Genomic DNA, 21,415 nt, shown 5'->3' on the forward strand with positions numbered 1-21,415 from the left:
TCGACGTTTTATCGTCTTCCGGTTGCCATGAGACGGAGGCCGGTAATCCTCACTCTTATGTGTTGCCATGTCTTCCCCCACTCCCTGACATTGTTGACAACGGCCGACTACCCCCCCCCCACCCTCCCCGTCCTTCCTCCCTCCTCACCCTCATCGCCCACTTGATTACGACGAAATTCGATATTGCGTGTTTATACGCCAGTTGTTTTCCACCTATAAGTGTTCTCGTCCCGTTTTCCAGCGCTGTACGAATTTAGCGAACGCTAAACTGTGGCTCGCGTCGATGACCATGGAGCCGCATAACTAGGCTAACGCTCGAAGGCATCCAGTCTAATATAGGGCGAAATCACACAGGAAGAAATGTGGCACATGGTTTTTTTAGATACTTTTAAACATGCGAAAAAATTGTGGAATTCCTTGCACCACACCGTCCCAAAATCACCCCCTGGAGTGTTTTCGGTAAAATTTTATCCTTGCTTGACAGTGATCGATAACGGTGTAACCCATATTTGAAGAAATGTAGGAGAAACCCCACAGCGAGGAACCATGCACAATACGTGCCGTCCTTCCCTGTGTGATTTTACCCATATATATACGGTTCTAGGACACTTACCCCCTGGACACTTACCCCCCGGACACATACCCCCGGTAAAACCCCTTGGTCATTAATTCCCCGTGCAAATAAAATAACCCCCCGCCAAGGATAAAAATATTTTATAAAAATTGACAGTATTTTATTTTATTTTATTTTATTTTATTAATTGAAAAATCAACAGACAGGATGTACATAGATATGTATAAAAAAACAAATAGTAAATAAATAATATATGTAACATCCGAGTCCAATAATAGATTTTTACAAAAATGAAAAAGATAAATATAAGGAAAACAAATTAAAAAGTAAAGAATAAAGGCATGACAAAATATGTAGAACATTGCATAATTAAACTATAGTATTAAAATATTTGGAAAAGGTTATAAAATAGAATATAAGAAGAAATTGAAATTTACAAATATTAAAAAATGAAAAAGGTAAATACAAAATAAACAAATGAAAAGGAAAAGAATGAAAGCTATAATATGATTAAATAGCACAATACATATATATTTACACAATAATAGTATATTTAGTAAAAAGTCAGTATCAATATCAATACTAATTTATTTCAGTCATAATACATACATATATCGGATTCTTTATAAATAATCAATAATCAATAATAAAAAATCAGTCGGATAAAAATACAAATTCATAAGTAGGTACAGATAATACTTTTATTAAACTTTACGTTCGATACCACAGAAAGCAAACGCCAACTGATGAATGAGATCTTTTAAATTTAAATTTACTCTACATATCTACAATAATAAATTTAAATTAAATATTGTATATAAATTGAAATCAAATATTGTATATAAATTGAAATTAAACATGCTCTACCACACTTAATTTATTCTTATTTATTACTTTTTAATTGTTTATTATTTATTACAATTTTTTATCCATGGCGGGGGCTATTTGCACGGGGGGTTAATTACCAGAGGGTTTTTGACTGGGGGTATGTGTCCGGGGGGTATATGTTCAGGGGGTACATGCACGGATACCATCTATACATGTGCATACATATTTCACGCTCAACGCTCACAACACTAAAAAAAAACACGCACTACTTGAAAGTCTGGGGGAAACTGACTTTAAAACTTTTTGGCAACAATACGTTGAGGTATGCTGAAAACAACTGTAAAAGTATAAAAACAAAATTGCCAGAAATTGAGATCCAATAGGGCAAAAAATGGGCCATTCCGGTAAAATTTGTGACTGATAAGCTTCGCTTTGCGCTGGGTGTACATTGGAAGCTGTTGATGTTAATGACCTAATTATGATCATCAGTTCATACTCACTCACAAAAAAATTACATTCGTATGTTACAGACTGTAATCACGCTGAGCTATCCAAATATATAATCGACTCTTTGAAGTTGGTGGCGTGAACGGAACAAGAAGAAGATTTAAATATAAAATCTGCGAAAAAAGGTGTATTTCTACAAATAACTATAATATGATTTTATAGAATAAACATTGAGCGTTTATACTACATATGTACATATGTATATTATCAAAGGTAAATAAACATCACTAAGACACGTGTCCCTTTGACCTTATTTTCAATACAGATAACGTAATATAAGATAAGATATGTGTATTAAAGAGCGTCGTAGTTTTTAGTCGTGGATGATTTTTTCAAGCATTGTATTGATTACCAAGGCTAGGTTCAGCGTTTTCAATAATCGTATTTTTACATACTTCCTTTACGTTTCACATGACTTTCGTGTTAGTGGTCATTTTTATCTCTTATCCGATCGTTTTCATACTTTGCCATATTGCTCATTTTGGTCATCAATACACGTTAATGTATCGTCTGCCATTACGTTGGAGATAAAATATCGTATACATAGCGTTTTAAAAACGAGGCCCGTAAACCTTCCTGACGTTTAATAAGCGTTCGTCCCGTGTCTTCCGACCTGTTCGCCTTGATATGGCCATATAAGATTTTAATTGTTTAAACGCCTATAATTCACTCTATATTTTATAAAATTTGCTCTATAGGTTATCTCTAATATTTAAATATTTATAGTTTTAACTCTCATATGTATATATAAATTTCAAATTTGGTGTCTAGCTTCATGTAATGTAATACACGATATATATATATATATATATATATATATATATATATATATATATATATATATATATATATATATATATATATATATATTGATTTTTGGCCAAATATGTCATTATTTTTGACTTTCACCGGTATTGATTTATTTGAATATTCGATTGAGAACCCTAGCTAAGTTACACTTTTGCATTACATTAGCAGGTTGTAATTACATTAGGGCTAAATTTTTACGTTGTTGTTCGTATCAAACTCGTCTGAATGAAAGTTCAACCACACACTGTAATTGATTTTTATTTATTTTAAAAAGTTTTTACCATTGTGGCATTACGTGTAATCCTATTGCGCTAAATTGGTCAAAGTAAACACATATCTACATACATACATACATACATACGTACGTTAAGTGAATCGAGTTTATAATAAATAAAAAGTCGAAGTCGATGGATAAAATTTGAAAATAAATTCCAGTGTATTATTTAATCGATAGCCTATTTATTATACGTAGAAAAAGTTATTCCAGTCTGTAATTGGTTCAAAATATTACGAATGTATCCAATGTGGGGTGGGATGTACATACATACATACATATTTACTCAACGGTTTGTAATCATCTTGTAACTAACACAATTTTATGGTTGACGGAATAGATACTTGGCCGACAGACATTTGGATGAACGGACATTTGGCCGAACGGACACTTTTAATTGCTTAAATTCGTCAAAAAAATAAAATTTCAATGATAAATCGAGGTGATTGTATTTGTTTTTAGTGAATTTTGAGTAATTTAAATACACGATCAATCAAATGTGGTTCGGACAAAAGTCAGTCGGCCAAGTTTCCATTCGGTTAAAGGTCTGACCGCACTATGCGACAACCGAACGATCCGACACTTCACAACAGTACGCGACCAAATATTGTTTGTATGCAATTGTATGAGACATAACGCACTGCGCGACAGTCGCATGACGTAGAACGACACCGTGCGTCAAAGTTGACTTTCCGACCAACTTTGACGCAAGGTGTCGTTCGCGACGTGACGCAAGTGTCGTTGAGTGGGGGTTGCCTTGCGACAATTATTCTCCTTCTTCATATCTTGACTTTGAAATAGCATGTAGCCATACATTTTTTGGTTTTTCTCAATTGTCCTTCTTCCTCGCATATCAAAGATATTATAATAGCGTCCGTTTCGTTCATCTTGCTCCGAGGTACTGAACGAATGATTGACACAATATACTCCGTAGTGTCGCATCGCTGTCGTTCAAGTGTGGTTTACCTAATATTGTCGCACACTGTTGTGCAGTGTCGGATCGTTCGTTTGACGCATAGTGCGGTCGGACCTTTAAAGTCCGCACAGACAATTTTATAAATTAGCCGTGCACGTTACAAGCTGATATTTTCGTCTGTTTACATCTTGACGTTACAAGTAACATATTTATTGCTTCAAAACGCTTATACGTATATAAAGCAATCACAGTTTGTAATTGCAATCAAGTATGTGTGTATTAATATTGCTCACATTTAACTATTTAAGAATAGTGCAATTATAGATTGTAACAGAATAGACTAGTGGTTAGCATGTAATGCTTTGAACAAAGTGGTCACGTGTTCAAACTCCACTGGTTACTGCTGGCCAGACCTTGGATTAGTGACTCCAGGTCGATCGTTTCCTATCAGAGTTTGCCTATTTATCTGATTTTCATTGAAACGGTTCCAAAAAATCGGCAACCTTACCCATTCTCACGCAAATCTCGAGTTTTCAGCAATCTCGAATTTCGCCGAATTGTATAAAATGCTGCAAATTCACAAATTTAACCATATACATATGTCTCTGTGGATGTTAATTGGTATGTATTTACTTTTTAATTTATTTATTTAACATATTTGGGGGAAGTGGCAAAGCCGATAGACCCAAGGTGTTTGATTTATACTTATTTTATCAATTTATACATATTTGTAAATTAAAATACATTTAAAATGATAATATTAAAATAAAAATAAGACGGAAAACAAAAGTAAGCAAGAAACAGACATAATAATAATAATAATTTGTATAATACTGTTACGTACGCCGTGGATTGAGCGAATTGCACATAGACCAACGGATATCTGTTATCGGATTAACTAAGTGCATGCACTTACTTCCAAGGATTATATCTGGACTCTAAGTGCATTTAGGCTAAACAATGACCGTTATTAGTTATTTCTCAGAATCGGTAAGGGGAGACCCAATGTCGTGGAAATACATATCCGAATACGTGACTATACAACAGGTAAACAGATTAGGCGTCCTGAGAGATCTACCCTTTATAAGGCGGTACGTAGGTGATATCATGTAATTCTGTACTGAGCACTGCCAGTGCGTGTATCTCCTTAATCATCAATAAATGCTGTGAAACGACTGTTGGCCTTTTACTGGAATCCTCCACCCACCCCTACGCAACAATACTAATAATATTTGTATCAAATGTGCAATGTTTTTGGCCAGGAAGGCGCATTTAGGCTTCCTGGTATATTAAATTAAACAGAAAAAGGGTTTAGTTTAACAGCTTCATTTTTAGTTGATGTCCTTATATGAGGCTTTGAATCTACCTATATTTTAAACAATAGTATAGTTACATTTTGAAGCCACGGAATTGTTTTTTTTTTTTTAACAATGGGGGCGTTAAATCATGTAGTGTTTGCAGAAAACTCTCACATCAGGTCGTCGACCCCTCGTATTATAAAACATATTATATAATATTTTTTGAAACATGTTTGTGAATACGCCCCATAACGGATTATATAATAATAATAATTTATTCATCGATTTTTGGAGATCCTTTGTGTTTGTGCGGGCGTTAGTTATGTCTGAGTCCTTATTAATGCTTCTATAGGTAGATCTTTATTGTATTCTAATTCCAGCGTTGCTAATTTGTTTAATAATGTATAACTTTCAGAATAGAAATGCGGTCGGTGGAAGTGAACTCGAAGATTGATACAATTCGAGTTTCGATGTGAACGAAAAGGTTGAGTTGCAAGGTGGGGTGTGCTGGCTATGTCAATATGGACAGTTTAATGGAGGCAATAAAAGCCATTACGGGTTTCAAGATGAAAAGGAAGAAGTTGGACAAAGTTTCGAGGAGAAGACGCTTCATCAGCGTCTGTCTGTTCAACTATATCTGCTGTCAAGTGGTGGTGTACGGCCACGCCAATATGGTCACCGGAAAATTAATGCACGAGTCATCCCCGGTGAGTACACCTGCCCATTTTTTATTATTATTAATCTTTTTTTTTGGTTCAGAGATGAGATATGACTTTTCTTATAGATCTACGCCCAGTGAATACGAATCTGGTAATAAAAAATGTTGATTGGCTCGAGATTCGGAGATATACATACATGTGTTTTTTAAATGGCGCGATTTTTCTATATCTTGGTGTTGTTCGATCGATGTCTCAAAATCTGGCAATTTCCTGTTCAAAATGAATATTGGAATCTGTAGTCGGGTATTTTAACTTTCATTTGTAGTACTTTTCAGCTTTCAAACCTCTCTAAGTAGTCGTCCAGTTCAAATCAAAAGTCAAAAGTACGTATTTTCACTTGGGATTTTTTCCCACTGTTAATACTATTTTATATCGAGTATTTTCTATTGACACATGTTTATTGAGATAGTATTCTGGCCGTACTATTTTTTGTTTTCGTTTAAAAGGTTTAATTGGAAGTGTGCTGAATTTTAAATCGGTAAAATTGCGAGCTAAAAACTCGTACTAGTATTTACACGAATCTGAATTGAATTAATAGGGGTAATACATTAAATTATCTTCATATGAGAATTTAATAAAATTGCACTTAGAAAAATCATATTTCGACTATTCTTGTGGATTAATAACAAAAATTCGTTTATTTTATCGAGGTAAGCCAGTTATCAATATAATTTTTGTTATTAATCCACAAAAATAGTCGAGTGTTTCTCAGAAACCTTTCAATGTATTGAACTAAAATTTCATATCTAGAAGTTTAATTTTAATATCAAGCTATTTTTAAAATTTGGTCAACATCCGTCAACCGGAAGTGGCAGTTTACTCTTATTCAATTTTTCTTCCACTGTTTTTTCGATCCATTAAATGTGTGTGTTCTTCACGAGAAAATTCAAGTATACATACGTAATCCTTGTATCAATGTGATGGAAATAATAAAAAATCTTATATTTCTCAAATATATATATATATATATATATATATATATATATATATATATATATATATATATATATATATATATATATATATATATCTTAATATATATATTTATATATATATATATATATATATATATATATATATATATATATATATATATATATATATATATATATATATCTTAATCAAAACTTGCAAGCAAATGTGCAAATATTAATAAATTCGGACTAGCCAAATTTGCAAACTCGTAATCACCCGAGATTTAGGCCCACAATCTTTCTACTGGTAAACAATTGCTCCGGAAGGCAACGAGAAACTATTGGAGATAATAATCTTCCCCAAAATAACTTCACCGCATGGCAAATAGTAAAAATCAAAGATGTATTTAAAATAAATCAAAAACAAACTTATTGTATATAAGAAAGGTAATTATTGAAACATTATCCAATTAAATAGAAATATAATTGAGTATATGTATGTGGTTTATCATACATATTTTCCTATATAAAGATTACTTTTTTTGTTTTCCTTTAAACAAAAATTTATTTTCGATAAACTGAATCAGATATCTTGGTTTTAATCTTAAATATTGTATGTATTTATTATCATTTGATGACTTTGAACGATAAAAATGACAGAATGTTCCATTTCCACCTTTTTCCTTAGTTGTTATTAAAATGCTTATCATGAATATTTATTATTTATACAAGATCTGATATACAGAAAATTGGTATAATAATATAGAAAATAATACATACGTATTGTTTTCTATTGATGGACATATCGAGTATCATTAAATAACTCTTTAAAGTAAATTAATTTTTCCTTGGGTATACGATACGTAGTCGTCAAATATTAAGTGGGTAATATCGAGCGCTCATCGAGACCCATCCCTCGACTGAGAAATCGCATTACATTTTCCGAAGCTGTCGTTATTCAATATTTTCTCATTAAATTTGAATTAAACGCGGCGGAAAGTCGACACGGAGTTTCTCCTTGAAATAAAATTTCATTTTATTTTCGTACTCATGTTTAAATCTCATTTGATTAATAGATCACTCGCAAACGTTTCATCCGGTTTTACGCCCACCGTACGAGACTTTGTATCGAAAATTTGCAAAATGTGTATACGTATTGCGCGATAATGTGCCTCTAACAATGCAAATATTCATTACAAAATGAATTGGAGAGCTCTTAAGATTTTCTCGATCGTTTTGTAAATATTTGAAAGCACTTATGGGAGTCTAAATGATCTATTTCGCAAAATATGAGAATAACCTTTGAACGAGGAATTCACTTTTCTATTAATAAATAACGTATTCAATGCTTAATAAAGGGGCTGTTTTTCGACCTTGTGAGATATCAAACAAAAATATTTTGTACGTATGTCTATTTGATATAGAATTAATGACAATATTATGGTCATTGTCATCACAGTTGGATTTTTCGTATCGAAAAACGCTCGTATATTTTCCTCGTTTCATTCAAAAGTGAACCAATACGGAATTGCGTGCACTCGGTTGTATTTGGTAACCTTCAAATTATGTTATTTGTAGTTAATTAGCTGAATCCGCTAACCGATATAATGCATATATTTAAGGCAATCAAACATTTGGAAAATAGTAAATAGAGCAAATACATAGTATTGATACAAATATGTATGTATGTACGTGAGGCAAATGGTCCCGGGGCAAATGCGTATTGTAGCAAATGAACATTATTAGGAAAAAATAATTATGGCAAATGCAAATGAACACCGAGGTTTATTAATAATATTGTCAAACATTAGTCGAGAAAATAAATTTTGGTACCAATATACATATGAGAAAAATGTATCGCGGGCAAATGGTTATTGTGGCAAACGCGTATTGTGTTTTTAGTAAAATTAATTTTGGGGCAAAACATAAGACTCATTTGGATATTGTGACAATCGGACATCACTTAGAGCTAACAAATACTGTTACAATTTAGAGTCACTAACGTAGATACATACAAATGTAGGTAAACAAATATATTCATATATGTACATACATATGTACATATGAGGCAAATGGGTATTGTCGCAAATATTCTTGTATTGTAGTAAATTAGCCCAGCTACGTACTGTTATTGCATGTATGGTATGAACACTGCTCTGTATCAAACGGACGTCCAGTTTCAAGATAGAGTTTATTTCATTTTGGAATGTTAATTTGCCTCAAAAAACAAGTTTTTCGTAAAAGTAAGAAATAAATTATATATCTACATATGAATTTTTTCGGCCAAAGCAAACAGTACTTAAATCACGACACGCTATTCATTCTCAGTAACAATCTCCTCATAAAGGGCACATTACCATTTATATCTGTGGAAAATATTACGGTGAAAGAGATTAGCTATGCTCGAGAAACCGTCGGCGCCCGGGCTATTTTAAGGAACGAATTTTCTTTGCGAAGAAAATGTCAAAAGCACAACATTTGTTGAAACGACGACTGGAAAAATATTACGAATTGAAACGGCGAAGCATGAACGATAAAAACGGGCAGGGGGGGGGGGGGTCAGATAAAGGATTAAATGCGGGATCATTGTGGTAGTAGACCCTTTACAAAGGGTAATTATTACAACGGGCGCAAAAGCTCTCCACTGCCTGGAATCCTGCCTTTACCGTTGAAAATTTTATAGTGGTAGGTACTAATTTAGTTGACAAATGACGATATGTTTTTCGAAAGTGTTATCTTCTTCTGTCTTTTGTTCGGTATGAATCTTGAAGATTTTTCTGTAAATATATAAATTACATACATACATATAATATGAAAATATGTTACCCCGATTTTTTCGTGACAGTTAAAAGCGCCCCGACATTACACTAATGGATTATGCTTCAGTTATATTAATCAAATCGAAGCAAAATTGATATTTTAATTTTTGTCGCCAAGCGCTTTTTGCTGGGGTGGTTTTGTCGCCGCGCTGTAATGTCGGGGCGGCTATGTCGGGGCGCTTATGTACCGAGTGGTTTTGATTGGCTACCGAAAATTATTAGCGCCATTATCTTAATTTTACAATATAATATGCGTTTTTATTAATAATGTTCATTTGCCTCATTTACTGTTACAACATTATTTGCGCTATTTTCCAATTTTTGTTTCAATATTGCCTGTTCGTCACAATATTACTTTGTGAGTTAAATAATTTAGCTGATTACTCACGGACTTGGTCAAAGCCAGGGGCTATGTGGGTGCCACCCCCCCTAAATTTAATAAATATTATATTATAATTGTGACAATTAACTTAGTGTATAAATGTTTCATCCGTTTAAAAATAAAGAATAATTTTTAATAATAAAATTTAAAAATTGCTATATTATAGCATAGATATCTATTACATAGATATCTGTAAAATTCATTTTGAAGAAAATCTAATTTCTTCATGAAGAGAATGGAAACATAAGAATTAGATTAAATACTCATATATTATATTCATTTCGTGATGTGGAGATTTCTAATGAAAATGTTTAAACTTTTTCCCTGAATCTCATGCCAGGCGTCTTCAGTGTCTTCAGATTTTTTAAAAGTAATTGGTACATTTTTAAAAGTAATTAATATATGTTTATAGGTGTATGGTAGGGTTTCAAACAGGTCTCTTTTCAATAGAACTTATACAATACTGTATATAATTCACGTTACACTATTTTGTAAAATAAAACGCTTCTCAATAGATAACATTATTCTAATATGAGATTTTCAGAACTAGTAAAAAAATTCGACTGCGACGAAATTAAACTGTACATAAGTACATTTTTCATAAATTAGAGTTTGTATTTAATTAAACTGGCACTTATCTATATTAAAACCTATTTTTTTTCATTTTTAAACTGTTTCGTGGTCTGAAAGGCTGGTGTTATTTGTTCTGAACGATTTAAAATATACATATGTATATGTGTGTTAAAACTTGAACTAGATCTGTATGTCGAGGATTTTTTAATAAAATTAAATATTTAAAAAAATGTCAGTTTAGTTTCCAGTGTCTCTCATTAAAAAAAAATGAATAAAATTATTATATTAAGGAAAAATCATCAAAATATAAATTTACAAATTTTTATTTAAAGTCAACGCTTTTTCCGAATTCCGAATAAAAAAGTATTAAAAAAACACGCAATTTTCGTTAAAAAACACGCTTGGGGGGGGGGGGGAGGGTGATTCTGTGTTTCAGCCCCCCATCTCTAAAAAATCCTGGCTACGGCCATTCCCACGGATAATATAATTTCAATAGAAGTAAGATTTTATATATTCTTATAAGCCACAAATTACAGAATTGGTTCACTTTTGAATGAAACGAGGAATATACATATGTAGTACATACATATACTAGGAATCCAGCTGTGATGTTAACGACTGTATATAATATTTTTTCTCTTTATATATGTGTGTTTTCTATTATAACTGTATATGTACATATGTTACAGTGAAAGCATATTTCAAGTGAAAATATATATTCAGTAGTGAAAATATATTTTCACCAATTCAAGCAGTGAAAATGTATCAAACAATGTATATACAACGTTTAACTTTAATAAATTTAACCCTAACAACCCAATCTTAAATGAATAGGACCAACCCTTATTTAACCTAACCTATCCTAACCCTAAAATAATACCAACCCTAACAATCTAATCTTAAATGAATAAAACTAACCCTGAAAATGTAACTGGTTATGATATCACTGAAATGTCAGTGAAAATATATTTTTACTTGAAATAAAATTTAACTGTGACATACATATACATACATATGTATGTATTGTAGCATATGCTCAAAGGGGCCGCCGTTTTAATTGGTTTTCGAGAATTATCTATAGTCTTAAGTGCAGTCGGCTAACAATGGAGACCCCCGAATTGACTGAGTGGTCGGTAACGGCATTCGGTCACTTCCCGGTAGAGTTCTCAGAACTGACAGCGCGAGACCGTGGGATTGCATATCTGGTACGTGACTATAACAATAGGCAAATAAAAAGGCTTCGAGGAAGATGCAGTGAGCGACCTGCCCTTTATAAGCAGGTACTTGGGCCTTATGAAGGGATTCTGTGCTTGGATCGGTGCTTGGATCTCCTTAATCACCCAATAAATGCTGTGAAGCGACTTTGGCCTTTTATTTGGATTCTCCATCCACCCCTACGCAACAGTATGTTTGTTTGTCCGCTATGTAAAGTACAGTTTTCAAATTAAGATCTAACTTATGCAGATCATTGAAATAGTTTAGAACCCTTTGTGGGCTTATTGTCTCAATGTTCAGCAACCACTTTATTTATGCTTCTTTCATAAATACTATACATTGTATATCTAAATTGATGGTAGCATTTTGATTATAAATCTGATAGTTTTATCTCATTCTGTTTTGAATTTGAGAGAAATTTGAGCATCAATTTATTGTACTTATCGTAATCACCATGCTTTGAATCTTTCATTGCTCGTTTTTCGACATATTTTTACCGTCGTTCAAATCAACATAGTCCAAAATCAATGATTGCTCGAGCGATAATATTTTATTGTTAGCGAGTTTTCCCCCCCACTCAAAAAAATACTCTCGTCCAATTTTCCACTTTTCCTTTACCCGGCCGAATTTCCACCGTCCGTTTCATTTTATTTCTGCGCACAAAGTTCATCAGTCGTTATCGAATTTGAATTTTTTTCGCTCGACATGACCGTAAGGACAGGACAGATACTCAATTCAACCGATCGTATTGATTTTTGCAATTACGGTTTTCCAGCCCGCCGGGCAAATCTAATTATTCCGTCATTGTCTCTAAGTGGTCACGGCAATGTTTGTTTCTCACTCTGTCTATTCGACGACGCCAGTGCTTCTCATCAATTTCTGATCATCCGTATTCGATCGATTTGTATGATGCATGTACATAGGTACATGTGTGTGCATGTGTATGCGCATATTCCAAATAGCCGTTCTATTAATATTCATCATGATTTTCTGGATCGTCAAAACAATGAATCAACCGATTCAAAGAATTCAAGATTTATCTAGTTAGTCAATAGGAAGTTTGCATACTAGATTTCTTGAATTTTTCATGGAAATTTATCAATAGTTTACCAAATGATGCTGATTCTGTTTTACATCATTTTTTCATACATCGCAAACCGGAAATCCTCCCATCGAGTCTTTTGACTTTAATGAAGCTCACAAATTGTTTAATTTGTCTTAAAACGGCATAGTTGCAATTGATTAATTAATTAATTGACCAACGGCGTGGACTAGTGGATAGCATATTATGCTTTCGGGCAGAGTGGTCACGGGTTCGAGTCCCACTAGAGTCCCGCTACTGGCCAGACCTTGGTCTGTGACTCGGACTTGAACTTGAATGAATCCACAAGAATAGTCGAAATGTGATTTTTCTAAGTGGAATTTTATTTAATTCTCATATAAAGACAATATTAATATATTATTCCTATTAATTCAATTCAGTTTCGTGTAAATACGAGTACGAGTTTTTAGTTGGAAATTTTACCGATTTAAAATTCAGCACACTTTTAATTAATCCTTTTAAACGAAAACAAAAAATAGTGTGGCCAGAACATTATCTCAATAAACATGTTTCAATATAAAATAGTATTAACAGTGGGAAAAAATCCCAAGTGAAAATACGTACTTTTGACTTTTGATTTAAACTGAACGACTACTTCGAGAGATTTGAAAGCTGAAAATTACTACAAATGAAAGATAAAATACCCGACTATAGATTACAATTTTCATTTTGAACAGGAAATTGACAGATTTTGAGACATCGACCGAACAACACCAAGATATAGAAAAATCGGGCGATTTAAAAAACACATATGTATCTCCGAATCTCAAGCCAATCAACATTTTTTATTACGAGATTCGTATTTACTGGGCATATATCTATAAGACAAGTCATATCTCGTCTCTGAACCATTTTTCGTGTCGAACAGTGTAATTGGTATTAGGTGTTTTAAAGATTTAAAATATCATTAAATAATGTATCGGAAGTCTTACGTAGATATACATTATATAGATGGTGCATAAATACAGGAAAAACTATACCGTTTTTTCAAACATGAGAGGGAGCAGTCAATTACATAGTTGAGCAATTTTCTAAGTAGATTTCTTGCACATTGATTCGTAGCTAGAAGCCATTAGGTAGTAGGATTTTCAAAGACAAAATGTTGAATAATGGACTATATATGTATATGCTTTAAGTTTATCAGACTTTTCTTTGAAATATAATATTTTGTAAACAGGCATTATTTTTATATTATACCGGTATTTTAACGCAAGCAATGCCAGGAACTTTCGCTGTTAGTTTGTAGGATTTGTTAGTACGTATTTACCATTTGGTAATATTGTGTGTGTGTGTGTGTATTGAATTAATTGAAATTTTTTTTATACAGGTTCCAGCGTTCATTCAGAACATCATCCACAGATCTTCGTCGAGACCACCGTATTCGAAAACTCCTGAAGACATTGACTTCAAATCCTTCGGCAGCGCTTCTGAAAACTCTGACACAGAGAAAGTGACTCATGCCGGAGTTGCGACCAATTTGTCAGCCGTCGCCATTGCCAAACCTCATTTTACGGATCTTTTACAACTGAACGTGTCGTGGACTCCTCCAAAAGGTGAGACATATGATACATAAATTGTCCACTTCATAATCGTTCTGAAGGAGGGTATAGTCAAGAGTATAATGCTTCTTATTACAAAAGTTCGTTTCATGTTGAGCGTCATTTTGTGTTTAAAAACCAGAGATTCTTAGGGCGAAATCAGACAGCGGTGAATGTGGCACGTGGTTTTTTTTAGATAGTTTTAAACATATAGAAAAAATGTGACGTTTATGGCACGCGTGCATGGGATAGTCCTTTCAAAACTACACACTTTTGAATATGAGTAAAAATGGCGGTGCATCAGAATTAAACGGTTGAAAAAAAATATGCGTGGACATAATTTTTATTACAAATAAATTAAAAATAATTAATTTTAAAAAGATAAATACATATACGGAAAAACTAACTCAAATTACCTTCAACAAAATGGAATTTATTTGATGTAAAATCAATTAATGTGATGCCCGGATTTTGCAGACTTCAGAAATATTAGGTCGAATATTTGATATAATATTTCTCCTTTTTTAGTTTTTATATTGGTTATTGTTGAGAAACCTAGCTCACACAAATGTGATGTTAAAAACTGCAACAAAAATTTGATGTAGATAACTGGATATTCCTCTTGGACAGAAATCCAAAATTCCTCCATACTCATTTTGGAAAATAGAATTTTTAATGAGACCAATTCTTCTGCTTCTGGGTACAGAAATCCACAACTGAATGTATCAATCGTAGCAAATGGATTTCGTATCCAGTCATAATTTTCTATATTTAAGGAAGGAAAATAATGTGCTATCTTTTCGTTTAAGTTAAATGATCTATTACAACAGAAATAATTCCCTCGGCAATGTTTTCGTTTCGTGAAGAAAACATACCTACTTTACATATATTTCTCTATTTTTCGATTTTTCCAAAGGGTTTTCCAAAATCCTCTCAATTTAGCGGTGGATGTCAAAAAAATAGTTTTTTTCTTGAACCCTTGTGTTAATGTTATTTAAGTAATTAAACATTTTATTTTAGCACACTAATCATTTTACAAAATCATCCATACCTTCATTTCTGAAAAATATTAACAATCCATTCTTAAATTCTATGAATCGGCATTAAACTTAGCCCCTAGGTGGTTGCCAGCTGACTTCAGTATGAAAAAGCAAACAGTCGTACTGTGTTTTTTTAGAGGTCTCAATTTGATGAAATTTACCATATTTACAACATGGTCTAGTACAGGTTTTGCGCGCACTTCTGCGCGCGCACATTAATACGGGAGGAAAAGCCTGTTCCTCTTGTTCCTGTTGTATCCTGCTCGCGCAAATTAAGTGAGTATGTACCGTTTACTATGCACCATTTTTTTTTTTGATCTTTCGACTTAAGATCTTTCGATTTTCGATCTTTGCCTTCCGATATTTGCGTTTTATGTAATTTAAAATTCTGGCTCGTCACGAAGACCGCTCTAAAGCACCTCTAATGCTCTCAGGAAGGGCATAATACATTTGAACACCTCCTGTGGAAAACACCTCCTGCAGTTTTTGCTTTCTTAACTCTACCTATAATAAATTTATTCCTATTTCTAGTTTAATAATAATGTATATCTCTATTCCTAACTATATGCTTATTAAAATATTTGGGCAATAGATTCTTATCTAGCTTATATATAAACTTTAAAGTGCTTACTTTAAGACTATTTCTAATGTCCAACCATTTCAATTCATCTAACATACTTCTTATATTCTTACGTTTCCTCACATTCAAAATTGCACGCATTACTCTATTCTGCACTTTCTGCAATTTATCAATACACAAACCACTAAATAGATTGAGCACTGTAGCACAGTATACAGTATGAGGCCGTACAATACAATTATATATCAATATTTTACTTTTTATACTTAATAAATTTATTAACCTACAAAGTACACCAACTTTGTTTGCAATTGTTTTAATAATATAATCTGCGTGCACCTTAAAACTTATTAACAACCATTTCAATTCATCTAAAATACTTGTAACATTCTTACGTATCCTCACATTCAAAATTGCACTCATTGCTCTATTCTGCACTTCTGCAGTTTATCAATACACAATCCACTAAATAGATTGAGCACTGTAGCGCTTCTAGTTTAATAATAATGTATATCTCTATTCCTAACTATATGATTATTAAAATATTTGGGCAATAGATTCTTATCTACCTTATATACAAATTTAAAGTGCTTAATTTAAGACTATTTCTAATATCCAACCATTTCAATTCATCTAAAATACTTGTAACATTCTTACGTGCATTTACTTGCTGCAACAAGCTGGCATATCTCTTAAATGACAGTGGGCCAACAGAAATTATTGTCATATTCGAATTCAGTGGATCAAACTTAGTAAAGATTGATTGGTTTCCGCTTCGGCAATTATTTTTTTTTGTTGCTCAGTGCAGTCCATCAGAAATGCACCCTTACAAAAGTGTGCAGCATTCACAAAGCATACCCATAAGTAGGTATGTGTGTATGTGTAACGGGAATTCAAACGGTCTGGAGAATGCTCCAAAGTTGAACAGCAGGTGGAGGTGGAGGCGAAGGCTTTGACGAAGGGAGCCCCGGGCTCGGAAATACCCTTCACTCCCCCCATCTACCCCCATCTACCAGCTACCCTTACCATCGTCCTCTCCGCAGACGGAGGAATCACGTGCCGGTAGCGAAGGGACGGGGAAACGGGTATGAGGGGGTCTCCGAGCCCCCTTTGTGCTCCGCCCAGCAGCCTACAATGTTTATACGTTTTTCCGTGAAAGACCCGACCATTTCCCATAACTGGGTGCCCCTCTACTCCAGAATTTCCACGACGGCCGCCTTTGACGGGGAAAACCCGCAACGACCCGCAGACAAAGGTCGATTTCAAACATCTCTATATACAAATATAGTACATATGTATATACGTGTGTATGTGTGTGCCTATACTATACTTGCTCAGCCACGTGTAGTATACCATAGGATTGATTATCAAGTAATAGTAAAGGATCGTGGTTCGTTTGCCAATGCGCTCGGAATTTTTATTACATTGTTGACGTTTGCTCGCGAGGATACTACATCCACGGAAAGTGTTGCCTTTTATTTTATTGTCACAATCAATATACACTCGTCATTACAGATTTCTCCAATGCGACGAGTGTACGATAACGGTCAGAAATAAAATAATACATATACAATCAGAATACATAGCATATAACAATTAATCAGTACAGAAATAATAATCACAGAGACATCTATGGATTATTTTTAGATTTTTGTGTACAATTATTATTACAATTTTTATGCATATAATAAACACGAAATTACAGAGATGGCTATAGAGATATCTATAGATTTCAGATGACTGTGCATAATTTTTACAAATTATACACACAGATTTTGTGACAATGGAAATGATCTAATACCAATTTTCAGGAACCGATTCAACAATGATCAGATAAAATTGGCAAACTCTGATAGAGAAACGATCGATTTGGAGTCACAAAACCCCCAAACCTAACCAGCAGTTTGACTAGGACTCGAACCTCAGTGGTGCTACCATTAAGCCAAACTGCTGCTTTTAAATGAAATATAAATTCGAGATAATCTCTCGAATCTTTCGATGTTCTTGAATAGAGCGAAAATATTGGGAATTCGTTGGCCTGCTGATTTACAGTCATACTGCTGCAGTGTCGCTTTGAAGATATGCGATAAATGTATGAAATTTTATATATTGTATATTTATTTAACGTTTTGGACCATTGGGGCATTACAGGAAGAACCTAATGCGCCACAATGGCCTACATAATAAAATAAGAGAGGGAGAAAACAAAAAATAAAAAAATTAATAGATAGAACAAAAAATTACAAAAAAAAGAAAGTTAAAAAATAAAACAGCATTTAACACAATCATAAAAAACTTTATAGTAATAATTAAAATTAAAATAAGTAAAAGTACAAAGAAGGGAATGTCTTGCACTTGCAGCCTGTTCCGATAAATAAGAACAAGCTACAAATACAAAACATCCCTGCGAGGCCCAAATAAGTATTATTAAAATTATATTATAATTATCTTATTATTTTAATTTTAATAATCAAATATACATTGTTTCTGGCTGGGAAGGCGCATTGGGGTTACCTGTTAGGCCTTCCTCGTATAAATTAAAAATAAATAAATAAATGTAAATATCTTTGTGAAAAGGTATTTTTTCGTTATTTTTATCACATCTATCGTATGATGAATGTGTCATCTCTTTATGGCGACTTGATTATTGATGTCTAAGACCTAAATTTTACAGACTATTAACCGTCAACAAGTTTTAGAAACTTGTACTCAAATATTTATTTATTTATACGGATAACCCATTTTTACTATTGTAAAAATAATAGATGAAGTTTTGTGATCATGCGAAAATTCGAACTCGAGATTTTGACTGATTCGAACTCAGAATCGATCACTGATCACGTTTTCATGATTTAGAAAAAATGTGTATGTGTGTGTGTGTTTTGAATGTGTCTGTGAATTTTGGGGAATTTTTGAACATCGTTCGTCTTATCGAACTGAAACTTCGGTTACTGTATCGTTACTGAAATTAAACTGAAAGTTACGGTTACTGAAATTCATATCGATACAGCACCTTGGAGTCATATATCCACGGTCTGACCGGCTTCAAAGCCAGGAATAGAACCCGTGACCACACAGTCGAACCACTGATCTATGTTTTGATTTTATCCATATCTGTTCACTAGTTGCTTTTGTCTTGGGATTTTTGGGTTTCAACTTCTTGACAAAGCGAAGAGATTTATTTATTGGGAAGCATATTACACTGTTCGACAAATGACGGCTATTTTTCTGGTTCAGAGACGAGATATGACTTTTCTCATAGATATGTATATGCCCATTGAACACGAATCTGGTAATAAAAAATCTCAATTGGCTCGAGATTCGGAGATACATATGTGTTTTTTAAATCGCGCGATTTTTCTATATCTTGGTGTTGCTCGGTCGATTTCTCAAAATCTGTTAATTTTCTGTTCAAAATGAATATTGGAATCTACAGTCGGGTATTTTATCTTTCATTTGTAATACTTTTCAAGTTTCAAATCTCTCTAAATAGTCGTCCAGTTCAAATCAAAAGTCAAAAGTACTTATTTTCACTTGGGATTATTTCCCACTGTTAATAATATTTTATATTGAGTATTTTCTATTGAAACATGTTTATTGAGATAGTGTTCTGGCCACACTATTTCTTGTTTTCGTTTAAAATGGTTAATTGGAAGTGTGCTGAATTTTAAATCGGTAAAATTGCGAGCTAAAAGCTCGTACTAGTATTTACACGAATCTGAATTGAATTAATAGGGATAATATGTATATTAAATTGTCTTTATATGAGAATTAAATAAAATTCCACTTAGAAAAATCATATTTTGACTATCTTGTGGATAATTAACAAAAATTCTATTGATAACTGGCTTACCTCGATAAAATAAACGAATTGAAAAAGCTCTTGAGAGCTGCCCGACTCCTTGACTTAATGGCACATTCCCTGGATCTCTTCAATGCCAGTAATTTTGAGGTGGTCGAGCACATTTTAATTAATTAGCATGATATTATTATTATTTTTTATATACATATTTGTAGATACTTTATGTATGTATTTTTTATTCTTTGTGTTTATGCCTTATACAAGTCACTGTGGTATTGATTTTTTTTAAAATAAATAAATAAAATAAAATGTTGCTGGTTAAATAGTAAATAGAAAACAGTATCTGTTTTCCAAGTCGTACATTCATATATAATTCTTCAAAGATCCAATTTTTTTATAACTCGTCCTTACTTCCATTGAATTTCACTTCTCTTCGGACTAACATGCGAAATGAAGCGATCGCAAATTTCCAGCTTTGAACCTATGCAAAGACTTCGAGGCTACAATATGCCAACTTCGCCAACTTTGGTCACATTGAAAATTAAATTGCCGACCTACAAACAAAAACGTCGAGGCTTTGATAATAATTTTCAGTTAAAGTTTTACCACTTGAGCGTGTTTGAAAGGAGCAATCAGCAAAGTCAAATTAGCGACTAGAGAAAGCAGTACAGCTAACTTTAAAATTTTTATTGAAAATTTAAACACAATCTAGCCCTTTCGATTCACTTGAAAACCCATTTTTTTCATATATTTCAAATGTTAATTTTGTATAAATTTTCAGGTGACACACTCCCGGAGGGGTACACGATTCATGTCACCGCTACAAAGTGCAACAACACGAAACCGTGCTCTGAAATTAGCGTCAATGGTGTAAGTAATATTATTTACTATCAATATATTGATTTTAATTTTTTACATGTTTTCAACTGTATCCTTGGAGAACTTATTCGTATTTTACCAGTCACATTTCCATTTCAATCTCGTCACTTACTCCACTATGTCAGGTACTCTATTCATATCCTTCACACACGTTTCGCTTTCTGTCTCTCCTCGTTATTTTATTTATTTTTTATTTTATTTAATAGTTTTGGACCATTGTGGCATTACAGGAAGAACCTAATGCGCCACAATGGCCTACATTTGAAAAGATATAAAAACATGATATAAAAACAAGTAAACTGTAAATAAAGGAAAAAAGCAAAAGCAGAAAACATGGTAAAATAAAATAATAAAAAAAAAGTAACAAAAGGAAAATAATACATCATTCAGAGAGAAAAAAAATAACAAAAGTGTAAAAATTAAAAATAAAATCCATTAATCCCATTCTTTGTTTACACTGAACAAAATTAAAATAGTATATAAAATTATACAAAGGAGAAAGAAAAAGTAAAATAAAATAAAACAAAATATAAATAAAAATAAAATCACAGCGAGGCCCAAATGGAAGAGAGTAGATTAAGATTCCACTCATTCATCACATTCAAATTAAGAAAGTAATGATGAGCGCAGATTACCAGATAAATA

General features: G+C 32.9%; 1 protein-coding gene across 1 annotated transcript in view; it reads left to right on the forward strand.

The window, feature by feature from the left end:
- The window catches only part of LOC143920195 (uncharacterized), a 174,919-nt gene that overhangs the window by 15,485 nt on the left and 138,019 nt on the right, over positions 1-21,415 (forward strand). The window contains exons 2-4 of the mRNA XM_077442934.1: positions 5,623-5,914; positions 14,259-14,484; positions 20,673-20,761. Coding sequence (XP_077299060.1) covers positions 5,729-5,914; positions 14,259-14,484; positions 20,673-20,761 — 501 coding nt within the window. The 5' untranslated portion in view covers positions 5,623-5,728. The remainder of the gene's footprint in view (positions 1-5,622; positions 5,915-14,258; positions 14,485-20,672; positions 20,762-21,415) is intronic.

This window comes from Arctopsyche grandis, chromosome 12 (genome assembly GCF_051622035.1).
Source record: "Arctopsyche grandis isolate Sample6627 chromosome 12, ASM5162203v2, whole genome shotgun sequence".
NCBI lineage: Eukaryota > Metazoa > Arthropoda > Insecta > Trichoptera > Hydropsychidae > Arctopsyche > Arctopsyche grandis.